The sequence below is a fragment of the Callospermophilus lateralis genome, chromosome 5 (genome assembly GCF_048772815.1).
Source record: "Callospermophilus lateralis isolate mCalLat2 chromosome 5, mCalLat2.hap1, whole genome shotgun sequence".
In the NCBI taxonomy this organism is placed as follows: domain Eukaryota; kingdom Metazoa; phylum Chordata; class Mammalia; order Rodentia; family Sciuridae; genus Callospermophilus; species Callospermophilus lateralis.
Window position 1 is genome coordinate 12,792,138 of NC_135309.1, and position 22,716 is coordinate 12,814,853.

At 48.0% G+C, this 22,716-nt stretch overlaps 1 protein-coding gene across 5 annotated transcripts in view; it reads right to left on the bottom strand.

Moving 5' to 3' along the window:
- Window positions 1-209: 209 nt before the first annotated feature.
- Sfxn1 (sideroflexin 1) overlaps window positions 210-22,716 on the bottom strand; it is a 36,934-nt gene continuing 14,427 nt past the window's right edge. For 2 of the 5 annotated variants that reach the window (XM_076856321.2, XM_076856324.2), the window contains 10 exons: window positions 16,744-16,914; window positions 15,485-15,583; window positions 13,977-14,052; window positions 13,344-13,429; window positions 12,307-12,434; window positions 9,961-10,010; window positions 5,874-5,946; window positions 5,027-5,076; window positions 4,441-4,488; window positions 210-2,274 (listed from right to left, as the gene is read on the bottom strand). In XM_076856321.2, the coding sequence (XP_076712436.1) occupies window positions 2,245-2,274; window positions 4,441-4,488; window positions 5,027-5,076; window positions 5,874-5,946; window positions 9,961-10,010; window positions 12,307-12,434; window positions 13,344-13,429; window positions 13,977-14,052; window positions 15,485-15,583; window positions 16,744-16,914 (811 nt within the window). In that variant the 3' untranslated portion in view covers window positions 210-2,244. Of the gene's footprint in view, window positions 2,275-4,440; window positions 4,489-5,026; window positions 5,077-5,873; window positions 5,947-9,960; window positions 10,011-12,301; window positions 12,435-13,343; window positions 13,430-13,976; window positions 14,053-15,484; window positions 15,584-16,743; window positions 16,915-22,716 lie in introns of those variants that run through there. The other 3 variants (XM_076856322.2, XM_076856325.2, XM_076856323.2) reach the window with 2 other exon arrangements.

Consider the following 22,716-nt stretch of genomic DNA (forward strand, 5'->3'; position numbering starts at 1 on the left):
CTGAGGATAAGGGGGTTGACCATATGTGGGGTTCAGGAAGGTGGGACACTGGGAGTCCAAAAAGGAATATATTTTTCTTGAAGGGATAATAGGAATATTTTTTCATTAGGAGTTCCTAATGGAACCACAATTATTAAGTCTGCATGGAAGGTAGCAGCCACTATGACACACAAATTGTCTTGTCCTCTGTGTACAAATAAAAGAGAGAATTTATTTTCATTCTGAGTTTATTTAACATTTCGATCAGTTGAACTGAAATAATACATTGACTCCAACATGGGCAAGACGCTGGGCTAACACTGAAACGGTAACTGCCAGTCAGTGACAGCTCACCATCCTGACTCTACACCTTGTCCACGGAAATTAACTGTTTACTGTAATAAGCTTATTGCACTTCATGTGGATTGTTTCCTTCAGAAAAGGTATTCTTAAAAGATGGGTTCCTTTGTTCTTTTTTTATAAAATGTGATTAAACCATACAGTTAATATTTCTACATAGAAGCATTAAGAGTCTGAAGCCTCAATATCCAGGTTTAAAAGGACAAGCCTCAGCTTCGTGGTGCCGCTCCCCAGTGGTTTGGCCGTGTCCCCCCAGTGTGTGCCCGTTCTCGGGAGCCGGCAGGCTTCCAGCCAGTCACTGGACCATCACAGAGTGCATGCTCTGCTGGCGCCGGGCTAGCTGAGGGGTGGACTGAGAGGAGTGGGCACAGCCTCGAGGCCCCGGCTTCTTACCAACAGCGCTTTCATGGCATGGAGATCTGCCTGGAATCTCAGGCTTTTTGTTGCTTTTCAGAGAGAAGCATCGACAGTTGCAAAGTCTGCCCAAGGCCAGAACGCCATGGGGAAGCGTTTTGCTGCGACAGCAAATCCTCAAGCAGGAGATTCTAGCGGAACGAGGGAAGTCAGAGCTTCGGATCTGCTCATCCTTTCAGAGAAAAGAGGAACACAGACACAAGGCACCGCAGCTTTTCTTTATCAAGAAACTGTTTGCACACACTGTCAAGAGAAAGGGTCCATCAAAAGTAAATAGTTTCTAGATATTTTTTTACACTTACAAATCTCTGAATTACAATGACATTGAAGTACATCAATGAACAGGTGCCTTGGTGAACATTTACAGACTGGAAATCATCGGTTACATTACAGACTCGATGGGAATGATGGAAATCACTACCGTGATGTAAACAGTGGCCCGCGGTCCAGCCTTTTCAAACAGGAAGGAATGTAAGTACCATAGTCAAGTAAAACTCACAGTTACTGATTTATGCACATGTTAACTCTGTATCCTTCTGAAAGCCACAGAGGTCTACAAGGATGGCAGGGTGAGCCACGCAGGGAAGGGGACCGTCACTTCTAGGAAACCAGCCAACCAGATTCATGCCGCCACATAGCCCAGGCACAGAACACACTTCCAAAATGAGACATTTGCTATAGTTAAGCTGCTTGATCATATGATGGAAATAACTGAATATAAAGCCAACAACTGCAAAGTAAGATCAACATGTCTATAAGAATAAAATCCAATAAAGAAAATGCACCGACAATATGGATGTGCCTGTCGGTGGGGCGGGGGCGGGGGGTGAGATGCTTGGCCTGGGGCTCTACTTCCGGAGTCTGTGAAGGAGCCTTTACCTAAAGTTCCAAGATCTGCACCACCTACTTCACCCTTGCCCTCTGGCCACACAGGAAGGAAGCAGTGCTCCCTTAGTACTGAGGGTGAATGTCTATACTCTGCCTGGGACTTCTGCCTTCCCGGGTCACTGCTGGGATCTCCTGGATGGAAGCAGAGTGGGAATGACACTTGATGCTTTGGATCACCTTTGCGCTGACTGAGCATCTATAAATATCTACCAAGCCTATCCTAAGTGCCTACTCTACGCCTAGCAGTACCTTTTAAAAACCCTTGGCACAGGGCGGGGTATTGTCTTTGAGAAGCAGTCACTGTGAAAGCTACAGGGGGGTGTTCTCTAAGTCATCATGATTCAAACGTGAGGGAGCCGATAGATGTCAGGCCACTGGCCCGCACCACGGGCAGCGTCCTCAGCAGCAGCTTTATCCTAAAAGGCTAACGTGGAGTTTGGAGAAGCCGGAACCCAGGCTGACCGGACCTTCCTCACGACATGGCTACACAGGGCTTGCAGCGGGCAAGATCAGCTGTCGAGGTTTCCGTCCCTACTTTACAGTCCCTTGTTGAAGTACACGCGCTGCAGCTCAGGATGGCTCTCTTGGATCTTGGCTCGCAGCTCAGCCTCCAAGCCTGTCACACTCATGGAACTGGGAGGGGGAGAAAGGACAGGGTTACTTTGGGGGCCAAAGTATGAGACAGAACTAGAAGAAGCGGGGAGAGGAGGACACACAGGTCTGGAGACCCAGGGCTGGTGCAGCAGAACAGTCCTCCCGAGGCTGCAAAATCTAAGTCCAGCACCTTCCACAAGATGGATGTCACTAACGATCACAGAAACACAACTCCCAACACCTCATCCTTAACCTCTGCTATTGCTAAGGGCTGAGCAATCTGTGGAAGTATGCAGAGGTGACACTCAGGCCTTCTGTGTCGGGGAAGCACCGTGTGGCCATGCCACCCCACCTAGGAAAACAATGCAAATTCACTACTGACAGAAAGACTTGAGCACTCGGCAGGTGTCCAACACCAAATACGTGTGTGTACTAGCACAACTCTGTCTACTGCGCAATGACACCCGCTCCCGCAAAACTTCAGGGAATACCAAAATGTACCAGAAGGAAAAAAAAAGAAAAAGAAAAAAGGAAAGGAGAAAAAACCACACAGTGGGGGGTAGTGGCCACGCCTGTGATCCCAGCTACTTGGGAGGCTTAGGCAGGAGGATCACAAGTTCAAGACCAGCCTCAACAACTTAGCAAGACCCTGTCTCAATGTAGAATTTAAAAAGGGGGCTGGGATGTGGCTCAGTGGAGAGCACTTGCCTAGTATGTACCAGGCCCTGGGTTTAATCCCCAGTAACAGGAAGGCAGGGGTGATTTGAATGCATTATAGCAGCAAATATATTAAACTTTATTTATTTTGCATATACATATTTGAGATGTGGTAACATATAAGCTGGAGAGTCAGGATATGAATTTGTATGAAAATATGTAAAAAGAGTAAAAGAAAAATTATGAATATAGAAAAAAAAACTTGGTTAAAAACCCCACAGTGGCTATTTTGCACACAATGGGATCGTGAGTAACCTTGATAATGACAATGATTCCCAGGTATAGATGGTGATTTTGGAGAGCCGGACCCTGGGACGTGAGCGGCTATGGAAAACTTCTCACTTCTAACTGGAGTTTAAATGTTGGGAGGAACCCAACAAAACCAAGGCTAGGTGGGGGTTCTACATCTGGAATCCCTCCAATCTCAGAACTACAGACACTGCTGTTCTCAAGGCTCCTGGGTCCCTCTTTATTATTCACACACAGTATGTCCCGGCCCCTGCATGTGAAGGCAGCCGACGGCCACTGGTGCACACGTGCCATCTACCAGAGAAACGAACAATTCTCAGGTTGAGCCTCAGATTTGGGAGTTTGTGCAACGGATGGGGCATGAATCTCTCAGGTAGAGATGAGGAACATCCTCTGCCCTGATTTCCAGAACAGTCTGAGGCACCCTCTACAAAGCGTGCCTCTCTGTGGCTATTAGGGTGATGAGTTCCCTGCTGTGAGAATTAAACCTCTACCCACAACCTGGGTCAAGGACAGAGGAAGAGCAGGCAAAAGGTGGCATCTGTTTGGTGGGGGGACCCTGAGGAAGTTCCTTCCATGGTCACCCCGAACCTACCTTGCAAGGCCAGGGCAGGAAGGACCTGCTGGCCATGAAGGAAAGAGCAAGGCAAAGGCAAGAGGTGTGGACATGGAGGCACACCCCAGAGCAGAGCCTCGAGCCTTGGTGTGAACTGAAGGGGAGGCCTGGGCGCAGACGCAGCTGATCCTGCACCAGCCAATTTTGACTTATATCACAGCAGACCCAAGCGCAGCTTGTGATAAATGCACATGCCTAACAAGCTTTTAAGGAAAATACCAAGCGGGAAGGAGGGATGTAAAGCAAGCCCAGAAATTCCCCAGCCAAGCGCATACACCTGGCTGGGGCTGAAGTCCCGTGCCTGGTCTACAGCTGCCCTGGCCCGTGGATGGACCCCAGTGAACCACACTTGCATTTGATGCAAGCAAATCTGCAAAGTTAACCTGACTCTTATAAAACATTGGCACATTTTTCAGACTCAACAGTAGGGGGTGGAAAAGAGCTGGAGAGAGGCTTGGCAACTAGGACTGGGTGGCGGGGGTGCCTGTCACTCCTCCTGGAGCCCTTAGCCTCACTGTTTCCGTGAGTCTCAACGCCCTCATCCACAAAGTGGAACACCAGCCTTGTCTCCCACTGGTCTCTAGGGTTAGGACTCACAATCATCCCGAACAACAGAGACAGACCTTTTCTGAGGAAACAGGGCACAGCACAGGGGCGTGGCAAACACCAAGCTTAAAAAAAGAGAGAGAGAGAGAGAGAAATCAGAGTTTTGAAATGGTCAGCTTCTCAGATTGTTCTTTTATTTTATTTTTGTAACAAACCCCTTTCTTTCTTTAAAACATTAGATGACCTTACAAAAATATGTCCTGTTCACATATATTTTATTATCTGAATTGCCAAAATAATGAAGCAAAATGAACCAAAAGGAATCAAACTAAAACCCAAAGAGATAACAGGAATTTAAGAAGTTCCCCCAGTCGCCCCAACGGCTGTGGGTTTCTATAGAAGCAGCTTACTTCTCTTCCATGAGCTCCGGAGGTTCTGGGGTGGTCTCCTCTCCAAAGCTCTGTCCACCCTTTCTCTTACCTTCATAGGTGGTGTCTTTATTTTTTTTTAAAAGAAATCAATTATCTAAAAGAAATCTCTATGCTAACTACCCTGGCTGATCACCACTCATGGCACGTGGGTATGAGTTATCACACTGCTTCCCACAGACACACGCACAATTAAAAACCAAATTTGTTTTTTTGAAACGCATCTCCTGCTCACCAGAAGCCCACGAGGCCAACTTGGATGGGCGCGCTCAGCCACGGGAACCTCTGTGGAGAGACACAAGACGGTGAGTGCTTCTGAGAGGCCCCAGAGAGTGCGCCTGCCTATAGCCAGAGGGACGCTCTCACAGCACGGGACCCAGGTGCAGGGCGGTTAGTCGGCTCGGGCAGTGCGTGCATTAGTGTTGACTTCGGGTGGCCCTGCGGTCTGTTGGGAACACAGGTGCAGTCCAGGGGCTTGCAGTTCCTTTCCCCCGGATGCACAGCCGAGGGCTGCTTATTATACAAGGGACATAGGTAAACAGCCACCACTAATTATGATTGACCTCCTGGCTGGGGAGACTGTACTGCCTGATGTGCTCCCTTCCAGCCAGCTCCTGGAGGTGGGGAGAAGGCAGGCGGCTCCCAGGCCCTGAGCTTCAGTGTCCTTGCTAGGATGAAAAACAGGCATCCTTGTGCTTCTCAAAGTGCGCGGCCAAAGAGGCACCAGAGGACCTCAGGGAGCACCTAGACCTTCAGGGAGCACCTAGAAGTGCCCGGGGCAGGGCCGAGACTAGCAAGCACGGCCAGCGGCCTTCGCACCTTCCACTCTCGGTTTTAGTAAATGTCAGTATGGCCAAAACTCTGTCTGGTATAAAATTCGTTACCGGTCACTTCCTTTTTAGTGAAATACAAACTTTGTTAGATCTTTAGTCTTCAAAAAAGGAGCAGCACCAAGAACAAAGGCAAAGACCACGACACACAGGTTATGCCCCGGAGGCCGGGAGGCGGCAACCAAGCCTGAGGGGGTCGAGACCTGCAGCCACAGTGAAGGGCCAGCACAAGCATGCGGCAGGGAGGCGTACCCTGGTCCCCATGGAGACTCCTCCAGCGAAGAGGAACAGCAGGAGGGTCAAAGTAAAGGGAGAAGGGCAGGGACTAGAGAGAAAGGGAGAAATGTCGTCAAGAGGAGACGGATCCACGCAGGCTATGCAGAACCCCCGCCTTCAGACAGAAAGGACAGAGGGGGTGCCACTGAAGGTGGCTGTGTCCTGGGGAGTGTGTCCTCAGCAGCTCTGTCTTTATGCCAACAGCACAGAGCATGCAAACCCAAGTGGCTGCCACACCACCAGGTGGCATAACCCCGTGGGACTGCCATCATCCCCGTGGCTCATCACAGACCAGAAATGTCCTCCTATAGCACAGGACTGTCTCGGGCAACTGGCTGTCTGATGCAGAGTTCCCGTGAGGAGGTGGCGAATCTCACCCAGATGTCCCTAGACATGTGATACCTGGGCAGGCACACAGCCTTGACAATGGGTGGAAGCCCTTCCAACAGGCATCTCCATTAGCTCATGTGGTCTTGATTTTAATTACTGCAATAACTAAAAGGACTTTTTTTTTTTTTTCCTTTGGACTGGTGGTTGAACCTGGGGTTGTTTTTACCCCACAAGCTACACTCCCAGGCCCCCACCCCTTTTTTGAAACACCAAGTTGCCCAGGTTGACCTCGAATTTATGATCCTCCTGCCTCAGCCTCCTAAGCTGCTGGGGTTTAGGTGTGAGCCCTGTGCCTGGCTGCTGGTTTGTTTCCCGAGTGAGTACTGACGGAGTTCTTCATGCATTCTGGATGCAAAACTTTCCTCCCAGTCTGTTTCTTGTTTTTTTCATTTTCTGTACAGTTTTTGAAGAAAGGAATTTTAAAAATTTGATGAAGGCAAATTTATCATTTTTTTTCTTGACTGGGCTTGAATTTTGGGTGTTGTTTAAGAAGAGATCTTTGATAACCAGTGCTCCATGTTTTCTTCCAGTACTTTTATGATCACAACTTTTATATTTATATTCTATAAACATTGAGGGCTTATTTTTGTACGTGGGTCTATTCCCCACATATTGCCAATATCCCTGCCAACCTAAAATGTCACAGCTCTCCTACCAGGTCATGCTGTGTCCTCAGGAAGCTTGTGTAGACCACACGTATGGCTGGTCCTGTCTAGGTGATTGTCCACCTGCCTCAGCTGGGTAACAGCCCCTCTATGCTCCATGCCGTAGTCACCGTGCATGGTGACTACAGCCACCTTTTGTCCTGGGCCCCTCTCCTCTACCATGCTGTCTGCTCCTGAGAGCAGGGCTCGTGCCCTGCTTCTGTGACTCAGGTCCCTACCACGTTCCTTGGCATCCGATGGGCACTCAGGAGGGGGCTAATGAATAAACAGTGACCAAGAATGAAGAAACAAACACCACCATCAATCAGCACAGTCCTGAAAAGCCATCGATCGTTATTAAAGGGAACAGAAAAGAACCACATTTAAAAGGAACAAGAACAATTATAGGACCCAAACTATACCAATTTTATCCCCAATGAGAGTGTCAGCAAGAGTGACCTACGTTAAAAGTGACAACAGGGCCCGTTCTTCTAGAAAACCGTTTACAAAAGCACCATGATTTTAGTCAGTGGACTTCTTGGTAGCTGTAAGATTTTCCATGAGTCACCTGCCCATCCTGGGCGCCTCTTCCCAGTGCTCCACTTGGGGAAAGATGGAGTGTAGGGAGGATGACTCATGCACTTGCTCCCCACGCACTGTCGTTTAAAAAGCCCGGATTGCTCAGTTAGTTGGAGTCTGCAGAGGAGGGTGGTCATGCGAGAGGCAAAAGCCCAGATCAGTGCGTCCTTGCAGAGGAGGCGCACCTGGCGTGGGAGCCAGACCCAGGCAGACTCCGCAGCGGGGGCACGGTGCCCCGCCATGGGAATGAGCTCTGAGTCTTGTAAAAGGTGTGCAGTGAAGCCCCCCTTTCCAAGCAGGGTGTGAAAATGCTCTGCACACGGAGAAGTGTGGACATGGATAAAACCAGCTCTGCAAATACGGCAGCGGTTACTCTACGGTTTGAAAAACCATATCGATGTCCCTGGTTTGTGTTCATTTTAAAACTTTTTCTCCCTCGAAGTCTGAACCACCTCTTCTAAGTCAAGCAGAGATGGTCAGATGGACGTTTTCTCAGGTTTCTTAAATCATGAGGATGTCAAACCTGATGGATTCCAGCTGACCATATCTTGGGTAGTGCTTAGACAAGTGTTGCCCTAGCCTATAAATGAATCCTTTGGGAGCTTTAAACCATTAATCATTCCCAATCTTGGCACCAGAAAGAGATCTCAGCAAAACTTTTTTATGAATCTTCAAAATACAAATTTGTCAAAGAAGAATGTGAAATGAGCCCACAGTTACAATCTGGTGTGCACACAGTCCCCCTTATCCACAGGGACCCTCCTGACCCCAGTGGGCGCCTGCAATGTTGGGTGGGATGGAACCCACACACCACATGCTCGCTTCTCCTGTGGGACAGTTCGGACACATGGGGCAGTCTGATTTCTGAGTTATACACTGTGATCCAGTGGCCAGCGTCACTGCTCTGTGCTTCAGGGCCATTAAGCAAATTAGGGGTTACTTAACACAAGCACTGTGGTACCATGACTGCTGATTTAATGACCAAGATGGCTGCTGAGGTTACTGGGCCGGTCGTGGGAGCAGAGTGGATATGCTGGACACAGGGCTGACACTGCCCAGAAGGGCGTACAATTTATAATTCATGAGTTGTTTATATCTGGAATTTTCCACTTAGTGTTTTTGGACCACAGTTGACTACAGGTAGCTAAAATCATGGAAAATAACACCAGAGACAGGTGACTGCTGTTTCAAGAGATTGCTGCTTGAGTATAGGTGGAGCTGTTGGTATTTCTGTTCATCTAGTGATTAAGGTTGTCAGAAACCTACAAAGGAGACGGATGGGACTCGGATTTTTGCCGGTCAGCTTCCTGGGGCAGTGCAGGGTCTGTGGACTTCCTCTGGGAGCCGTACAAGGAGCAGAGACAGTTCGACACTGCAGAGCGACTGTTCTCTGTGGCACCGTGCACGCTATTATGTTAAGAACCGCAGGACTAGCGGTTCCACAAACTACAGTGTGGGGACCACGATGCTCCATGTCTCCAAAGCTCTCAGGAACAGGAGAGGAGTGCTGGGGAGGGGGTCCCCCCGGACGTGGGCTCGGGGCATCCATGGGCAATGGTCTGGGAGTGTCTGTCAAGTGAGGTGCTCACTAGCACTGTTTTTCCACAGCATTATTTTCTTGGCTTATTTTTCAAAGCATGGACTTGAAGAGAAAGTGCTCACCTACTGCTTGCCTCAGTTTCCCCACTGGGACCCCCAGAATGAGATCCAGGAACACGCCCCTGACCTCACACGGGAGGTTTGGTTTGTGAGCGGTGGCCTCTCTCCAGAGCTTCACAGTGGCCCTTGCAGTTACAGGTTTGCTGCTAAGACTCAGAAGAGCTCACCCATGGGACCTGCCGTGTTCACCACAGCACACCTGCCCTCCCAGTGAGGACCTGGGCCCCTGCTCCAGGCAGGTCCAGCCACAGCAGCTTCCCAACACAACATACCCTACTCGTCTAAGAACTGGGAAACTGAGGTGGATCAAAGTGGTGCTCACCCCGCATGGCGCAATCCAGGAAGGACGCTGGCCGTGGGCCGAGACGTCCCAGTTACAGCTTCAGTTTCAATTTATGACAGCTTTAGGCCTTCAGGGCACACAGCTGATAGATAATGAATCATCTATACACAGCGGGGTCTAAGTCCAGTTCCCCAAATTACATCTTCATTCCTGACACTAATGACAGGGACCTATGGACGTAATCCAAACTCACGCCATCTACTCGTTTCACCTAGCTGGGACACAACAGGTGACATGCAGCCCCCAGGACCCTCTCAGTGGCAGTGCTCTTCATTTAGGAACACTGCCCCAGACATCTGAGGTCAGAATGGAATGTCCCCAGCAACATCACCGCGTTTACATAAGTGCCCAAGAGACATGGACCTGCCCATTCCTTACCTGATGCTGGGGGCAGGAGACATTGTGGGGGTGGGGGGAGGGCTGAGGAAGGGCAGCAGCCGGCACTCACCTTCAGGAAGGCCTTCTTCTCCAGAGTGTTCATGATAAACGGAGGGATGGCTGGGAGAAAGCACAGAGCACAGAAAGCTCGACTGAATGACTGTTTTCGGCTCAATTGGTTTTTTCAAAAATTCGACAGAAGGCTTATGTCACTCGGGCTGTTTTTACATTGGCAGAGTGAAAACTATTTGTAGCGATTCTTTATTAAATTTAAATTTGTTGATGATGGCCCACTGTACATGCATCAAACAACTGTATGTCGCATGCATCTGTCCAATTAAACCAATAATCATAAGATAAACAAACTTAAATTTATAAAATTGCAGAAGTTCGCAAAATAACATAATGCTCTCTGCCAGCTGGAAAGGTCTATAACCTTGAAAGGAATTCTACACAAAAGGCAACAGCATGGGCATCAGGAGTGATGCCCCCACAGCCTTCCTTGAGTGTCCACCATGCATGCAGGACAGCTGGGGGATCCTGCCTGGAATCATGCAGAAGTTGCTTTAGTATGGACTGGGTGGGCCACCTGTGAGCTGGGTGACCTAGGTAAGGCTGCCTGATTTCTCTGGGCCTCTGTGTTCTGTTCTCCTGTCTATCAAACAGTGGGCATTATGTTAAGCTGGTGGCCATGACTAGACCTCGGGTGCAGGGGCAACATCTGGGACCTGGGTGGCAGCACTGGCTCATTAGCTCATAGCTATCCACGTATTTAAGGTCACACCAGCTGTTTCAATGCAGCTGACAGAAATCCTGTTTCTTTCCTGGAGATCAGTGTTTACAATAACCAAGTTGCTGGAAATGAACTTCACTAGGACTTACGGGGGAAAAGCCTAAACCCAGAGCAAGCGAGGACCCTAAGTGGGAGTGGCCATTTGGTTCCCAAAACCACGGGAGCCAGGGCTCAGCAGGCGTGTCCAGGCAGCTCTGTGGCCTCCTCACAGGTAGCAACAGGGTCTGGCTCTGGGCTCTAGGCCTGGAGTTCACACTGTGGCCTCCTGGGCGCCCCACAGAACACCTGGTGTCCCCACATGGCAGCGGAGGTGCCTGTGTGGAATCAGATGAGGCTGACCTTTTCCAGTCAGCTGGAAGGCAAGCACAGCTGGCCCTGGCCCTCAGGGTTGTGGGGGACCCCGGGGGTGCCCAAACCCTGGACGTGCAGGTCCCCTGGAGAAGGTTGGGGTCCATGCAGGTGACGTTCCCACCTCCTCCTGTGTACTTAAGGTCACCTCGAGATTACATGTGCCGCCTGGTACCACGTCCATCTCTGTGAGCAGCTGTCATGCTGAATTGCTTAAGGAACAACAAAGGTAAAATCCTGCCATAGTCCATGCAGATGTGTCCTCTCTGCAGGCTCATGAGGGGTGCAGGGTGTGTGGCTGTGTTCAAGGCGGCCTTCACACACCCTCCCCGACTTTTGCTGCCTAGTCCTACTTGGCTGCTGAAGAGCATTCACAGTGACAGAAGGGATTTAGAAACAGCCGCAGGCGTGGTGGGAAAGCCTGACGGTAGCTGATTAGGTAGGCTTCATCTGAGAGCTTCCTCTTATAGCCAAGTGCTCTTCGCATGCAGCTTAAGTGATAAAATTAAACACACGAATTTCTGTTTTGTTTCATTTCTTTCAAAGACTGAGTGAGTCTGGGAACCTTCTCTAGGATTCCTGTCTCAAGGCAGCTTCCAGCCACCTTACAATGAGCAGGACACTCTCAGAGGAACTGAACACAGTGCCGGCTTTGTGGCCACACTAGCTCCAAGCCCTAGAGAGAAAATAGTCACTTGGCACACACTAACAGCTGTTCTAAGCATTCCCATGTATTCTGTGTTCCCAGGGTTTCCAATGGCTACAGATGAATCTTCAGGAGAAGTTATTTGTCTCCATTAAGTTTTGGGAATTCTAAGATTTACACAGATCAAATTCCTTCTCTTCAAATCCTCACCACTTGCACTATGTCACATGGTCCAAACACCCAGTGCTATACAAACTTTGATGCACAAAATTATTAAAAATATTGCACAAAATCTTTAGAGCATGTGCATACGAGTAAATTCTATGTTTAGACAGGTAAACATTTTATCCCCAAGACAGCTCGTTATACACTCATTTTATGTAGGCAAATATTTGCCAAATTCAAAGAAATCCTAAATCTGGAACACAGTTGGTCCCCAGCCTTTGGGATAAGGAATACCCCTGCACTAGGTGTTCATTTAGTTGTTATTTTCTGCAGTCACCACCAGAGGCAACTTTCCCACAGGAGAGTGACTTTGCACTGCCTTGCTGTAGCTGGGACATGAGAAGGCTCCCGAGCCTCCACGTACGGGGTGAATGAAGGGACGACAGAGACGCAGTTCCACTAACCCATGCCGGGGGCCGCCATGAGAATCCTGGAGACGACCACCTGGGAGATGGCCTGCTGTGCCGCGTTCGCTGACTCGCCCAAGCGGTTCCCGTTGTCGTCGGTGACTGGAATGCCAGCTTTGAGCTCCCTGCAGAACCAAACACAAGCAAAGGTGCCCACACGTGCCCTCCTGCAGCACCCAGGACAGCGTTCGCTGGCAAGATCAACCCTGCTGCGTCCAGAGCCCACTCAGGCGTCACTTTTGGCACTGACAAATGTATTTTTAAATGCCATGAACAGGTTCAGTCCCCTCTGACAGACAAAGGGAAGATAACACTACCACACTTTAAAAAGGTGTACCCTTTCCAGTAACAATATGCTCTGAAGACTAGATGTACTAACTTGAGGATAAGGCTAATTTCCATGCTCACGTATAGACCTGAGCAACTTTCCAAACCAGGGGCAGATATAAGGCAAGGCACAGAGTCGACTAGCTGCACGGACACAGTCTAGACCACAACTCTACTGGAGAGGCAAGATGAGGCACTAACACTAAAACTCCAACTGTTACCCTGTTTTTCGTTTTCCATTCCAAAATGCTTTTTCTCGTTCTTTCTTCTCCTTTAATTTTTTCCAATTCTAAAATAATACTTTCAAAAGTACATATTAATATTACTTTAAGCTCCAAAAGAAAGCCCCAAGGGAAAAAAGGGAACCTATTTGGAGAGTCAGCTTCTCCTGCATAGACCTTCTTCGTGTAACCCAACCTCAGCTCAGCGACAGCTGGAGCCATGTCCTAAGACCTTGGTTACAGAGAGCAGCTGAGCTAGCCTCAGCCTAGGATCTCACCAGCCTGCTCTGATAACTGGCAGCCCACGGCCAGTACTGCCCCATGCACCTACCCTCACCCCAAGCCTGGAATACTTTGAGGCACATTCCAGATCACACTTAATTTTATCTGTACAGTAAAAATATATTTTGGGAAATTTCAGTGAAGCCCATTATTATAAGAGATGTCCTGCCAGTGCAGTCCTTTGGGAGCCAAGGCCGGCCTTACCTTTGACGCATCAGTGGGATGTTAATACAATTGGCAGCAGCCACGGCAGCAAAGGGCACGAAGCGTCCTATGAGTGGCGACACATGCTGCAGGAAGGTGACCGGCAGCGTCAGTTCCCCTCCTGTGGCCAGGTGGGCTCCCAGACCCTCCCAGACATGCTGTGAGCCCCGGGCATGCAGACACACAGCCACCAGCACCTAAAAGTGGTTTCCTTGGGGAGTTTTTGCTTTCCTGGTATGGGCACACTGGGACAATGCACACCCCTGGGGTACATCAGCAGCTTGGTATAGCTGAAGGCACGTGGGCTCTGGAGTCCCAAAGTCTCAATGTTTGAGTTCAGATACTGCCTCCTTCAGCTCTTCAGAGGCCGGCGGCCACCACACAGCCTCAGGGACTGCCAGGATGGGGCACTCAGAGGTTAGTGTACAGGGCCAGGCACAGGTGACCATCCTAACTGGTGCCTTTGGTGATGGCCCTTCCACACTCACAGGGGATATAATAAAGCATGCAGCTGCAGATAAGGGTGGAACAACAAAGTCAGGACCAGGACACTCCTGAGAAATACCAGGAGACTGGAGCCAGAGAGGTGAGACTGCACTGCCCCGCTCTGCCACTAGATGGCAGCCCAAGTACCTTGGTCAGCGCGTTCAGCCCCAGCGCTGTGGCCACAGCTCCTGTGGTTGCAGAAACGTAAGCTGTTCCCAACTCACTGAAAAGGAAAAAGGAGATCACATAAATGACAAGTGCTGTCAAGAAACTGGCACTTGGGCCTGGGGCTCAGTGGTAGAGCACTTGCCTAGGACGTGTGAGGCCCTGGGTTTGATCCCCAGCACCACATAAAAATAAATAAATAAAATAAAGGTATTGGTATATAAAGGCATATATATATATATATATATATATATATATATATATATATATATATATATATATATATATATATATTTTTTTTTTTTTTTTTAAGAAGAGAAACTGGCACTTGATTTGAAGAAACATGGGGAGAGAAGAGCATGATAAAAAACCGGAGTCCACAAGATGATGCTCTTCACCACTATACAAGAGGAGGAAACCAAGAGAAGTGGGCCCCAAGGACGGGCTTCTTCAGAGACAACCCCAGATGGCAGACAGCACACTAAGCCTCCTGGTGCTGAGAGCAGGGCGCGCCGGGGTGGGCCAGCCCAGCGGCCAGGGTGGGCAAACGCTGCGGCTAGGTGCTAACCACAGAGACACTTCCCTCACGTTCACACCCACACAGAAAGCAGGACATAGCGCTGCCATTCTTCCAACACCGCCTTGGTGGACAAAATACCACAACGCACGGGCTCACCCCAGACAGAGGGCAAGCAGCTGGCTCTTAGTGGGGATGGACACTGCTGGGTTGCAGATTTCAGTATCCACTGGATGAGAGCAGAATGGAACTGTGGCCTTTCAAAGGTAATTTTGAACCACCAAAAGGAAAACATTTTCTTTTAAGTGTTACACAAGCTACACTAACATTTTTGTTCAACCTCTATCTTTAGCTCGTTTTTCTCTTTCTTCTACCAGGAGGCAAACTTGTGAACTCTCTGCTTTCTGTTGGGCTCCAGAGACAAAGCAGGCACAGGGTCACACCACCATGACCCACCTTGATTTCTGCAGAGGCCACACTGTTGACTTCCCTACTTTGATGCTCGGGGCTTTGATGCATGCACACTTAGGAGAGTAGAGCGTGCCATTTATCAATGGTCAGACCTGAGGGCTCCCCAGCCTGTGCTCTACAGGAGCACCAAGCTCCAGGGTGCATGAGAGATGCCATCCTACCAGTGCTACTAGCAGCAGGAATACTGACAGAGAGGGCAGGTGGAAGGGGGCCTCTGTTTTGACCCAGAGGGAGGAGAAACTCTACTTTAAAAGATGTTATGCAGATTTCTGCACAGCATAAACAATGTGAACAAATGTATCTTTTTTTAAATGTATCTTCATTGTATTTATTTTTATGTGGTACTGAGGATTGAACCCAGAGCCTCGCATGTGTTAGGTGAGCGCTCTACAACTAAGCCACAACCCCAACCCCAACAAATGCATCTTTTGAAAAGTAAAGTATTACCACTTAATCAGATGGGCACTGGGGAAGCAAGAGGAGGCAGAACCTGAGAGCTTACCTCATAGTGAGAGGGGCATCTCCACTTCTATTGGTGTAATTGACGATGGCATTGAAGGACTGGTTGATCCACTGCCAGAACAGGACAGCTGGTGTGGTCCTGTAACAGAGCAAACCACCCCTCACCACCTCCACCTGGGACCAGCTACGGTGCATAGCGACCGCCAAGAGGAGGGGGCGGAGGGGAAGGCTGGGGCAGAGGCACAGGCCACAGGCTCAGGACCTGTTTGGTGGCTTTTGTCCTCTGATCAGTCTTCTCATTTCCAAGCTCAGAGGGTTACTATGCGATGAAGGTAAACTGTAGAGAGCCTGGCACAGAGGGACCATAAACGGCAGGTTCCTCCTCTTGAGCTGAGCAGTCCCAGCACCTCCTAGCTGCAGTCCTATGTGTTACTGTGTGTCCATGTATGTGTCCAGGTCGACCTGCACCTGTGCTTACACCTACATAAGATATTTTATATCCATATTTATATAAATAGGCTAAAAGGAGAATTTGCTCTTAGACTCTATTTTCTTTTGGGTCTAAGATTTAGGAAAAACTTCAACTTCCCTTTGAACAACAAAGAAGATGCTACTTAGCAAGAGAGAAGGTAAAATGGATCTTTAAAATGTTTATTAAAGATAGATCTGCTGCTGAGCAGAGGTCAAATGTTTACACCAAATAGAACTAAAAGTGAAATGACATATATTTCTCCCCAGTGCAACAATACCCCTATTTTATTTTATTTATTTACTTTAGTTGGTACCACGGATTGAACCCAGGGGTATTTAACCACTGAGCCACATCATTAGCCCTTTTTTTTTCTTTTCTTTTTTTTTGAGACAGGGTCTTGAGAAGTTGCTTGGGGCCTCATTAAGTTGCTGAGGCTGGCTTTGAACTTGCCATCCTCCTGCCTCAGCCTCCTGAGCTGTTAGGATTATAAACCTGCATCACTGTGCCTAGCTCCCCTATTTCATTTTTAATCATTTTAAATTTTATTTTTGTTGAATTTATTTGTAGAGTATAACATGCTGTTTGATATCCTTCTGAATAACTAAACCAAATTCATTGACACACTCATCATCTATATACTTAGGAAACAGCATTTAGGTTTTAGACACTTACATATAAATATACACTTTGAAAAAAAAGACATGAGGGGTGCGGAATGCTTGTGCCACAGTGAAACCATTCTTATGTGAATTAAAATGCACTGATCAACACGGGTGCCCTGGGTCTCTGGACAAGGGGCAGCCAGCCGGCCGCAGGGCACAGCTCACCTGTAGAAGGTCATCATACACCCGGTGATGGTCATGTTCATGGGCACCTGGGCCGACATCCGCCCGATCAGGATCATCTTCTCCCCGGTGTCAGGGTGGAAGGCAGACTCGTACACGTACTTGGCTCTCCACAGCTCGTTCTCTGTAAGACCCGGAGGGACAACTCCTTGTCTAGGGACAGGACCACAAATAACACGGGGCGGCTCACTTCAAGTCCTCACGGCGCCCGCACAGGCCTCGGCACGCTCACACCTGCCTGCCGCAACGGTGCTAGCTTAGTTCTCAGTTGGCACTGACTTATTTGTATATTTATGCCTTTTTGATGCCGGGGACTGAACCCAGGCACACTCCACCACTGAGCTACGCCCCAGTCCCTGTCGGTAAAAACGTTAAAAACACAAAGGATAACAAGTGCTTAAAATGAACACTTCAAACATATTCATCTGAAATTATCTGTAATTTGAATTTTTTTTTGAAAAACTGTATACCAGAGAAGTATTCAACTTTGAAATATTCTTTGTTTTAAATGACATTGAAAAATGTAGTTTGAACTTTGCAAACTCTAAAATATTTTAACCAATTAGACAAAAGCTATGGCAATCAAGAACACTAATTCATTTTAAACCTGTAATTTGGAAACCTAGCTTGGGAAGACTCTTTAGTGTAAAAGAAATGTCAGGCACATCATTTGTTATTTCTTCTCTCTGTCAAAGGAGTACCTGTCCATTGCCAGAAATTCAGAAAATGTACAAATTCATCAGAGCGATTAAATCACTGCAGCCTTAATGCAGCCTGGTGAGCAGCTTCAGTCTCCCTCCCAGGGTCCATATGCTGAGTGTTTACGTAAAGGCGGGGCACCAGACCTGCTGCTTCAACACCACCTTTTAAATTCAACAACATTTTGTGAATGCTTCTGTGCCTACAGATATTAGTCATCTCTACTGGGTTGAACAGTGTTTTCCCCAAATTTCATGTCCACCTGGAACAATAGAATGTGACCTGATTTGGAAATGGGGTCTTTGTAGATGCAATTAGTTAAGATGAATGCTACTGGATCACAGTGATTGCTAAGTCCAATGAATGGGGTCCTTAGGGAATGGCCATGTGCCAACACACCAGGAGGCCACGTGCTTTAGGAGGTGGAGCTCCTATACCCACAGCTCAAGGCCAGCAAAGCATGCCCGGAGCCAGCAGGGCTTAGGGAGATGCAAGGACACTGTCTCCTCTCCAGGCTTCAGAGGGAGCACCCGAACCTAGAGGCTGAATTTCTGAAGTTTTAAGCCACTTAGCTGGTGGTAAATTGTGGCAATCTCAGGAAACAAACATGACACCTTTTAAATGTGCACAGAATCTGCTGTCTGATTTTAAAACAAAGTAGGATTCCACTGCCCTGGTTTGAGCATCTGAACTGCTGAACTTTCTTCCTCTGTGAAGGATGAGGAGCACATACAGTTCCCTGGCAAGTGAGTCACCCCACTTGTGAGATTGCCCAGAGAGGAATGTGCAAGGTGGCTGATACCAAGGCTGTGCACCATGCTAAAGCTTCAGCTGCGTCTCCATCTTGATCATCATCAGCAGCAACAGCAGCAGTGCTGATATTTTAGTAACTTGTAAGTGTATTTTATATGTGGGGGATCACTAACCCGGGTTTTCACTGCTAGTGTGCTTTCTGCCATCCTGGATGATTCTTTCCTATGTGGCCAGGGAGGGGTAGGTGAGGCTCTGCCTAGAAGGTCTGACTGTGATACAGTCGTGCAAATGTCCACCTGTGCTTTCCACAGTTCAGAACAGTGATTTCCCTTTTGTCGCTAGTTTTTTTTTTGCTTAAAGTGTATCCTAACATGTGAACCTGTGAACCTTGCTTCACCTTATCTCCCAGGTGGCTGCCTGCTCTGGGCTGAGATTTCCTGAAGATCAGGCCTGCTTCCTAGACCTTCTCCTGTGTTCCCATTTATCTGCATATTCTGACACCAATGCCCACGATCTTAACTTATCAGTCCATCGTGACTGTTGCTGAAGCAACTGCAACTCTGACAGGGGAAAAAAGATGTCAGTGGCGGGAACACAAGGTTAAGGGAATAATTCTATAAAATGGGCCCACTGGGCTGACCTCCACATGCTTTCTATTCCAAGAAGCAATTTACTTGCAGCCCTGCCTGGCCTAAGTGGACAGGATTCGTCAACATTTCTCAACAAACTACCAGTTATCTGCAGGAGAAATGCAGCCTGAAATAACGTTGGAAGGAGGAACCCAAGTTATCCTGATGGGCAGATCTTTGTAATCCCTTTCACAGACTGAATCCCAGAACCCAGGGAGATGAGGATTGCTCCTAACCATAAAGTCTGTAACAATTTATGGTTAAGAATCCCATTAGAACTGGTCAGCATGGGCCAAACGACCTAGAGTTGTCATAGCAGTGGGGACTTAAAATCTGATGTCATGCTGCTGTCAGTCAAAAGTCAAGAGGTGGGCCTGGGCAGGACTCTGGAAGCTTCTCTAGGATCCCCAATAAAACAGGAGTGCAGGAGAAACGCTGTCCCTCTTGTCTCTGAGAAAACCCACTCCCTCCCTGAGACTGTCCCCTTTTGCCTTTTCCATCCTTTCAATAAGTTTTATTGCCTGTTCTTCTGAGCGACATGCCTGGAATCTTTCTGACTGGATCACAAGGATTGGGGCTTGAAAGAGATCATTGTGCTGCCTCAGTTTCCCGGAGGACCCCAGCTCTGTGACAACTCACCCGTTCTTCCTTTTTTTTTAAAATGTCTTACACACTCATTATTTATTCTTCCAGAAAAACCTTACAATTATCTTGTAAATTTCATAGGTGATCATGAAATTTACAAGATAATTTATCTTGTAAATTTCATAATTTTGACAGACACCCTGTTAACTAGAGAGCGGATACTGCCAACAGTGCTTCTAAACTAATGGAGAGGAAGGCGCAGGGCTGTTCCCCAGCTTCACGGAGCACACTGCAGTGCAGTCTCCCAGGGACACGCCCTCTCGGACGTGGAGAGATGTTATGGGGAAAACAGTAGGGGCCTGTGGTCAGGTTCAGGAAAATAAGTTAAACTGCTTCTCTACTCCTCGACTTCTTGGGAATTATGGAAGTGACATACACTTATGGGATGTGGCACCCTCAGGAACGGAATGTGAACTTTTCCAAATCCAACTATAGAAACCACCTTCCTCTCCTCCCCTCCTCCTGTGCTGCACCTTTGCAAAGTCATTCAGGAAGTTCTGCTCCGGCGGCTCATCCCCTACGGCTCATCCCCTACGGTGGGGCAGGCTGGTGGCCTGTGAGCTGTGCCTGTCAACTCTTCTCTTCCTTCTGGTGCATGCTGGGCAGTGCCTCGCCCGGGGCTGATGGACCACTCCTGGCTTTCGTCTGCATTTTTCTGCAGCTAGTAACACTCCAGGTCTTCCCAGATGCTCGCTTGCTATTCCCAGCATTACTTTGGGGAAGTGTTGTCTGTCTGCTGCGATCTATCGCCCACCTTACAAACTGTGTTGTCTTATATTATATTCAAAAAGAGTTTTGTTTTTTTTTTTCCATCTTCTGGGTATAAATCCTTTGTGAGATAAGTTTCGTGCAGTCTGTGAGGTGCACTTTTGCTCTCTAAATGGAGTCATCTGCATGGAAAATCTTTTACGTGTGAGGAAGTTCATTTTTCGATGGTTTTGTTCCTTTTTTTCCCTCCCCCTGTGCTCAAGTCCCAGAGAACCTTCGCATCTCCCAAAGCCACGGAGGAGCTCTGTTTTCTTCTAGGGATCTTTCCATGTCAGCTTGGATGTTTGTTCAGGTCATCGTCACCGTGAGCTGCCTTTGGTTCGCCGTGTACAGAAGGATGGACGCTCACTTTATAGGACTGCCCGATTTTTCATTGATCGCAGCCACGTTTTCTCGTGGATCATCTTGGTGTAAAATCAACTCGCTGTATGAGCTTGGACCTATTTTAGGAATCGGCATTTTGTTTCATGGTCTGTGCTACAGTTTGGATGCTGAATGTCCTCCCCAAAAGGCCTGTGTGTGGAAGGCTCAGTCCCCAGGGTGGTGCTATCGGGAGTGGAGGGCTCTCTATGGGGGGCCTGGTAGGAGGTCTTCAGGGCATTGGGAGCATGCCCTGGAAGGGGCTGTGGGTTCTTCTCATCCTTTTCTTTTTTTCTTGTACCCTGGCCATGTGGCAAGGGATTTTTCACTTCACCACATGCTTCTGCCAGGATGTGTGCCGTCCCACAATCGAACCAAAGAAATGGTGCAACTGGTTATGGATTGGAACCTCCAGAACTATGAGCCAAATAAACCTTTTCTCCTTCTAAGTTGATCATCTCAGGTATTTTTTTATAGAAACACAAAGCTGTCTAGGAATGACAGTCTACGTGTCTACCTTTGCACCAGTTGTAGGCATTTTTACTGTTAGTGCATCAGGTCTTGAAATGAGGTAGGGTAGTTCCTCAACTTTGCTCTTTCTCAAAATTGCATTCAATCACCTAGGTCCCCTGTATTTCCATGTAAAACTTTTAAAATCAGCTTGCAATTTCTATAAAAATCCTGCTGGGATTCTGAAGCCACATTGAATCTATATCAATTTGGGAACAAATGACATTTTAATGATTAGGGGTTTTCCAAACTATGAACACGGTATTCTCTTTTCATGTAAACAACAAACCAACCAAGGGATTCCTTTTCGTAATCTCTGTGTTGTGTGCTTTGGCTTTACAGGCATTTTACACATTTTGTTAACGCAATCTCCAAGTATTTACTATTTTTGTTGTTTTTGAAATAGCATCATTTAGATTATTTCCAGTTTACAGCTGTTAAATGCTACTAGATGAAAATAAAATTGATTTTAAATACTGATTTTGTGTCTTGTGACCTTGACAAACTCAGTTCTCCTAGTTTTTATGTATTTGTATTTTTTGTGGATTCTTTCTACACGGGTTCGCTGCTGTCTTTAATTCTGCTGTTGATCTTCTAGCACCCCCAGCACAGAGCTGAGGAAGAGCCCTGGAGACGGACGCCCCGCCGGCTCCCAGCCTCAGGGGAGCTCGCTGGTTGTTCACCACCGTGGGTGACGGCCCTGGCTTTCCCTTCTCTTCCTGGTCTGCTGAGAGTCTCACCACAGAGGCCGCTGGGTTCTGTCAGCTTCGCTGCCCCTGTGGCGATGAGCACCTGGTTTGGGCTCTGTGGTCTACCGATGGAGCTCTGTGGACGTGGGGCCAGCCTTGTCACAGGCAGCTGGGGCACTGCTCCAGGAGCTGCCCTCCACCTGGCCAGCTGACACCTGGGCTATCTGTGAGGGATGCCATTACAGAGCTGCTGCTTGAACCCCGTGTGTCAGAAACTAGGGCCCTGTCGATGGAAGAGGAAGAGTTTGCCTCCTACTTTCTGGGTGATCTGTGGGTGAGCGGCTCTTCTCGGGGAAAAAAAACGTTTTCCATTTGCAAAGCCAGGTTGCCTGGGAAAGATTTTGGATGGTTTTGCTTTTTATTTTTCTATTTGTTCTGTCTCATCTCTTCCTCACCCTTTCCCCCTCTTTCCCCCCCTTCTTTTGAACAAATTTTGGTTGTTTATACTTAAAAAGTTAAATATTTCACTAAGATTTTCAAACTTTTTAGCAAAAAAGCTCCCTAGTAGGTTTTATTTATTTATTTTGATCCCAGGGACTAAACCCAGGTGCTCAACAACTGGGCCACATCCCCAGCCCCTTTATGTTTTATTTTGAGACGAAGTCTCACTAAGTTGCTTAGGGCCTCGCTAAATTTCTGAGGCTGGTGTTGAACTTGTTATCTTCCTTCTCAGCCTCCCAAGTTGCTAGGGTTGCAGGTGTGTTCCTCTGCACCCTGTGGTAGACTGTATTTTAATACCTCTATTTCTTCCTTAGGGAACTTTCTTGTTCCTCTCGTCTACTTCTATGTATTTATTTTATATTGGTTAGACTTGCCAGAGGCTTGGCCTTCCCTTATTCATC